Source organism: Suncus etruscus, chromosome 14, assembly GCF_024139225.1.
Source record: "Suncus etruscus isolate mSunEtr1 chromosome 14, mSunEtr1.pri.cur, whole genome shotgun sequence".
NCBI classification, from domain to species: domain Eukaryota; kingdom Metazoa; phylum Chordata; class Mammalia; order Eulipotyphla; family Soricidae; genus Suncus; species Suncus etruscus.
Genome location: NC_064861.1, coordinates 24,054,495 through 24,061,202, shown reverse-complemented (window position 1 = coordinate 24,061,202; position 6,708 = coordinate 24,054,495). Strand labels below are relative to the sequence as shown.

Here is a 6,708-nt window from a genome sequence, read left to right as displayed (position 1 = left end):
TGCATATTTGGAGCAATACCAGGATACCATAATGACTAATATACAAATTACCACTCCTGTATAGCTTATGGTAAATGATGGAGAAAAGAATTTGGTAAAATAGTGAATAGGGACCAGGTTCTCTTGATCCAAAACCAAGCCATTATTATACTTTGGCCAATAAGAAACTAGATTCTTTAACCAACATGGAATTATCCACTTGAATAACCACAAAATCCACCCAGGAAACATATCACCCATTGTTGATGATGCCCTATTCCTGGTGCCAGGTGTAGAGGAAGCCTCATATCCCATTCCTCCTGGGAAAACAGATCTGGAAGCAATACTGACAAAGAAAATAATCCACACCAATTAGGGAGATAAAACAGGCCAGGGACTTCCATCATAATATAGCTGCAAGCAGGCAAAAGGGCACCAGCAGACAGCCAGAGAAGCTGTGAAACCAAAACTTAGGGAAGTCTCTTTGACCTGAGGTCTTTATTGGGAAGAGTAGGACCAGCTCCGTGGGTGGATAAAAGATAGGGGTAGGAGGCTGTAGTAACCACCAACCCTCCTGGGACTAAGAGAGTGAGAAGAGAAAAAAAACTATACTTTTTATTTCAGAAAGAGGGAGAGAGAGAGTTCAGATTGAAATTCACTGGCCAGAGGTGGCCATAGAAGGAAGCCCAGTTAAAAGAAGAAATGAAATGGAATAGATACAAAGCAGGCAGCATTTCTCCAATGCTTTATTACTGGCCTCCTGTGGACCAGCAGGTACTGCTCTGGTCAGTATTCTGGCCTCCCTCCTGCAACAGTCCAAGTTTTCCTTTTATACTTGGCATGACAGAGGTGTATTCAATGGGCATATGCATGGAGTGTGTTCAGGCTCAACAGTCATCACAGTGGAAGTATACAAGGGATGTGTCCAAGTCCACCTGCCAAGTAGGGATATTCAAGGGGCATGTCTAAGTCCAACTGCAATATAGGAGGGAAATTCATAGGTTATTCTCACCCAGGTGGGACAAGCATATGCAAAGAATAAATATCCTGAAAGCCAGCAACTCCAACACCATAGCATCCCATAATAATCCCCTGAGCACCACTAGGAGTGACCCTTGAACATAGAACAGGAAGTAAACCCTGAGCATCACTAGGTGTAGCTCAGAAAGGAAACCAAGAAAATTATTACTTTTAGATGCTCACTGACAAGTATTCCAAGATCATAAGAAAATCAAATTCAGATTTTTAATGACAGGTTTCTTTATTCTAACCCTCAAAATATCCCTATAAAATTTGTGTTCTTGAAGTCAATAGTAACCATAGCACAAGGAAGAATAATACCATGAGTGAGCACAGTAGAAGTCTACAAGTACATCAGACACTGTATAATGGCTAACCACTTAGCTGAAATAAAATATAATATGGAGGGAACAATAAACTGTAAAACATGAAAACCAAAATATAAAATACATTTTGATGTATTAGAAATACATCAATAAAAATTTTAACTGAGGAGCCAGAGAGATAGTACAGGGGGTTAAGGTACTTGTCTTGCTTGTGGACAATCCTATCTAAATCCTCAGTTTTGTGGTCCCCTAAGAACTATAAGGTGTGGCAAAAAAACCCAAAAATTTAGTAGAAAATGAAATACATTATGAAGCAGAGTACAGTAGGTAGGACACTTATATTGCATGAGACCAACCTGAGTTCAAGCCCCTGCAACCATATGGTCTTTGGAATCTACCAGGAGTGATCTTTGAGCACAAGTGGTCTCCCCCAAAACAAAACAAAAATCAGAAAAATAAATGCATCTAATTAATGAAGTAAAAGAGAGGTCACAAAATAAATTTACATACAGGTAAGAGTTAGTGAGAAAATAAAAATAGATAGGAAATAGAATAAAAAGGCACAATATAGTTTTTAAAAGCAGGAAGGATGAGAACTATAGAATCAGAGACAATATTTGAAGAAATTAGAGAATTTCTAGAATATATTAAAAATTAATATACATGTTTAAGAATCACAAACCAAATAGGTTAAATTTAAAAAAAAGATAATCATGGGTCAGAATCATAGTACAGTGGTAGGATTTTGGTCTTGCATGTGGTCAACACTTTCACTCAACAACACCACAGGGTATACCCTGATCCTGATCTCCAGGAATGATCCCTGAGGACAGAGCCAAGAGTAAGTCCTGAACACTGCTGAATGGGCCCCCAAACCAAAATAAAACTTAAATAAAAAGCTAATCTTACCTTACTTAAGACGATGTAAATTTAAAAGACAAAGAAGAAATTTTTCATAAAAACAAAAGGAACCTGAGAGATAGTACAGTAGGGTAGGATGCTTTCCTTGTTTGGGGCTGACCTGGGTTCAATCCTCAGCATCCTATAAGGTCCCCTGAATATCGCCATGTTGTAATTCCTGGTTATAGAGGCAAGATTAACCTCTGAGCATCAGCAGGTGTGAGCCCCTTAAAAAAAGAAAAGAAAAAGAAAAGCCATAGTAAAGAGATAAAGTTAAGCTTCAAATACACAGCAATTATACTAATAGTCATGCTCCATATTGATAGTTTTGGAATGGTGACTAAAAGAAAGTAAATACTTTCAACATGTTGGCAGAAATTAGCACATCTTTTGCTTAAAAAGTATTTGCATGATTTATGAAATAAGAGAATCAACTACATTTGAGTTAATGTTTAGCTTTAAATTCATCAAGATCATAGGTTTGAAAGGGTATAAAGCCACATTTTTGTTTCAAAAATAACTTCTTATAGATGTTCCTTTTGAATCTAGGAGTATTCAATATCTCAGCTTCTTGCCTTCCTAAGTTTTAATGATATTTATTTTTTTAATAATTTCTGACCAAGGCCTCACTTTGGAGATGGTAGTCCCTTAGAGTTGCATTGTATTTGAAATAAAATTAAATTTTTTTCTCTTTATTTATAACAATTTGCTCAAGAGCTTTAAATTCAGTTTATACCAATAAAACCCCAAATTTGTCTCTGGAGTCAAACCTCTTTCCTCAACTTCACTTATTTTATGAATAATTATAAACTATGCATATGAATGCTTTCTAGATATCTCAAACTCAACATGTTTTTAAGCCAGTGGTCCTCAAACTAGGGCCCTCACACCACATATTGTATTTGTTCCCGTTTTGTTTCTTCACTTCAAAATAAGATATATGCAGTGTGTGCATAGGAATTTGTTCATAATTTTTGTTTTTACTATAGTCCAGCCTCCAACTGTCTGAGGGACAGAGAATTAGCACCCTGCTTAAAAAGTTTGAGGACCACTGTTGAACTTAAAACTTTCCTTCTGTTTCAATTCTTTTAAAATTTTTGTCTCATTAGAAATTTTCATCTCTGGAAAAAATCTTTGTCTATAAAAGGATGAACCTCAATTCCACTACTAACCTGGAGTCTAGTTTGTTAAGTTCAATGTCAGAACAGGTCATGTCTCACTTTGGTCACTACTGTTTAGAATTCACTTTATATTTTTACAAGATACATTTCTATGAAGTATTCCTAAATAAAAATGGTACCATTTTCCAAACTTGAAATATCAACTTTTTAAAATACTTATTTGCTTATGCCAGATTCAGTTTCAATGGCAAGACCTTGTTCAGAATATTTTTTTCCTAAAAGTATCTTCTAAAATATAAATCATCTGGTTCTTTTTCCAGCTTTCAAGAAAATCATTTATTCTTGAAGTCAATGACATAAAAAAGCCTTTAAACTTAATTGTTTTATAAATTGTCTTCAAAAAGAGATAACTTATTTGAGGTTATTTTAAATACTACTTTTATATCCACCACAACCCTACCAGATTGTGGTTTTTGTTATGTAGAAAAATTGTAGTAGAATACTTTTAAAAATACTGTAACTAAATGGAAATACGGATGAAAATATTACTTAAAAAATCAACAAATAAGATAAATTATTTTGACTATTTCAAATATGAGCAGCAAAGACACTTGGTGGCGCTGCAGGACAAGACTGAGGAAATTTCTATAACAGAAAATGCTCTAATTTCTCATACCAATCAGTGCTAGAGGAACAAGAGTCAGGAGAATCGGTTTTCCAGACAAAGCAACAATACCAACAACTCCCTCCTGAAAAGATTACAAATCTATAGATCTTAATATTCCAGGCTGATAGATGAAAGAACACTTTGCTGTTTGAGACTGAGTTGAAAAATTTCTGGAGAAGTATATTTGGTAAAGAAGGGATGAATCCTGGTGAAATGAGCTCTCCACGGATAGGGCAAGTACTGCTTTTCTTTGTTTTCCTGGGAGGGGCTTTGGTCTGTTCAGAGACTGGGCGCTATGCTGTGGCAGAGGAAAAGGAGGTGGGCTTCATTATCGGCAACGTGTTAAAAGATATTGATTTGGACGTGGAAGATCTGGCTGCCAGGAGGGCCAGAGTCATCTTTGACGACTATAAACCATATCTGCAATTAGATATGCAGACCGGCAACTTGCTCCTGAATGAGCAACTAGACCGCGAGGCACTTTGTGATCTCACTGAGCCATGTATATTGGCTTTCCAGGTGCTATTGGAAAATCCTTTGCAATTTTTTCGGGCTGAGCTTTGGGTCAAAGATATAAATGATCACACTCCTACATTTCTAGAAAAACAAATCCTTCTGAAAATCCCAGAAGGCACTTTGCCAGGGACTTCATTTCAAATGGATAGTGCTCAGGATTGGGATGTAGGAAAGAATGGTATCCAAAATTACACCTTAAGTCCCAATGATCATTTCCACCTTAAATTACAAGATGGTGATGGGGACGGAAAATACCCAGAGCTGGTACTGGAACAATCTCTGGACAGAGAAAAGGAGTCAGAATTAAACTTAATACTAACAGCTTTGGATGGTGGGACCCCTCCCAGGTCTGGAACATCATTGGTTCAAGTGTTAGTCCTAGATGTCAATGACAATAGCCCTGAGTTTGAAAAGACAGTCTATGAGGTTCACGTACCAGAAAACAGCCCTCTAAACTCCCTGATCCTTAAGATGTCTGCTGCAGATTTAGATACAGGAACAAATGGAGAAATACATTACTCATTTTACCATGTCTCCAGAGACATTAAGAAAAATTTTGAAATTCATCCTGTTTCTGGGGAAGTTCGTTTAAAAGCAGCCCTGGATTTTGAGTCAATCCAGTCTTACACAATAAATATTCAGGCCATTGATGGTGGAAACCGTTCAGGAAAAACAACACTTTTAGTTCGGGTTGTAGATGTCAATGACAATGCTCCAGAAATACTCATGACATCTCTGGCCAGCGCCATTCCAGAAAATTCCTCTACAGAGATGGTGGTCGCTGTTTTTAGCATCCGAGACCAAGACAGTGGCGAGAACGGGAGGACGGTTTGTTCTATCCAGGAAGATCTCCCCTTTTTCTTGATGAATACATTCAAGAATTTCTACACACTGGTGACAGAGCAGCCACTGGACCGAGAACAGCAGGAGGAGTACAACATCACGATCACGGTGACAGACCTGGGCACCCCCAGGCTGGCAACTCAGCGCACCATCAGGGTGCAGGTGTCCGACGTGAACGACAACGCCCCCGCCTTCAGCCAGCCCTCCTACACCCTGCTGGTGGGCGAGAACAACAGCCCCGCGCTGCACATCGGCAGCGTGAGCGCCACGGACGCGGACGCGGGCAGCAACGCGCAGCTGACCTACTCGCTGCTGCCGGGCCCCGAGCCTTGGCCCCCGCAGCTGCCGCTCGCCTCGCTGGTGTCCATCAACGCGGACAACGGGCAGCTGTTCGCGCTGCGCTCGCTGGACTTCGAGGCGGTGCGCGCCTTCGAGTTCTTTGTGCGCGCGCAGGACCGCGGCTCGCCCGCGCTGAGCGGCCAGGCGCGGGTGCGCGTGCAGGTGCTGGACCGCAACGACAACGCGCCCTTCGTGCTGTACCCGCTGCAGAACGCGTCGGCGGCGTGCAGCGAGCTGGTGCCCAGGGCGGCCGAGGCGGGCTACCTGGTGAGCAAGGTGGTGGCGGTGGACGGCGACGCGGGCCAGAACGCCTGGCTGTCCTTCCAGCTGCTCAAGGCCACGGAGCCCGGGCTCTTCAGCGTGTGGGCGCACAATGGCGAGGTGCGCACGGCGCGGCCGCTCAGCGAGCGCGACGCGCCCAAGCACAGGCTGCTGGTGCTGGTCAGGGACAATGGCGAGCCGCCGCTGTCGGCCAGCGTCACGCTGCACGTGCTGCTGGTGGACGGCTTCTCGCAGCCCTTCCTGCCGCTGCCCGACGCGGCGGCCGGCGCGGCGCCCGACGACCGCCTCACCGTCTACCTGGTGGTGGCCTTGGCGTGCGTGTCGTCGCTCTTCCTCTTCTCGGTGCTGGCCTTCGTGGCGGTGCGCCTGTGCCGGCGAGCCGGGCCGGCGGCGGGGGCCGGCTACCCCTACCCGGGTCTGCCCGACGGGCCCTTTCCGGGACAGCTGCTGGATGCCAGCGGCGCGGGGACCCTGTCCCACAGCTACCGGTATGAGGTGTGCCTGGCGGGGGTCGCTGGCACCAATGACTTCAAGATCCTTGATCCCACTATTCCCAGCTTCTTTTCCCAGGGTGCTGAAATGTAGGAAAATCACTCTTTGAATGGCTTTGAATTTTATTAGGGATCCAATTAAGACACAGAATAAAAGCAAATTCTTTGCAGAACTTAATAGATTTTTCAATAATTGCATTGTACTTAGTTTCAGAATTTTTAAT

The 6,708-nt window shown here is 42.5% G+C and overlaps 1 protein-coding gene across 1 annotated transcript; it reads left to right on the top strand.

Moving 5' to 3' along the window:
- The first annotated feature begins 4,211 nt into the window (after positions 1-4,211).
- On the top strand, positions 4,212-6,682 carry LOC126028323 (protocadherin beta-18-like). Its single transcript, XM_049787340.1, has one exon. The coding sequence runs from the start codon at positions 4,212-4,214 to the stop codon at positions 6,576-6,578; it is 2,367 nt and encodes a 788-aa protein (XP_049643297.1). The 3' UTR covers positions 6,579-6,682.
- Positions 6,683-6,708: the final 26 nt, after the last annotated feature.

Excerpts from the sequence above, each read along its gene's own strand:
- LOC126028323 (XM_049787340.1), top strand. The coding sequence starts at position 4,212 with ATGAATCCTGGTGAAATGAGCTCTCCACGGATAGGGCAAGTACTGCTT.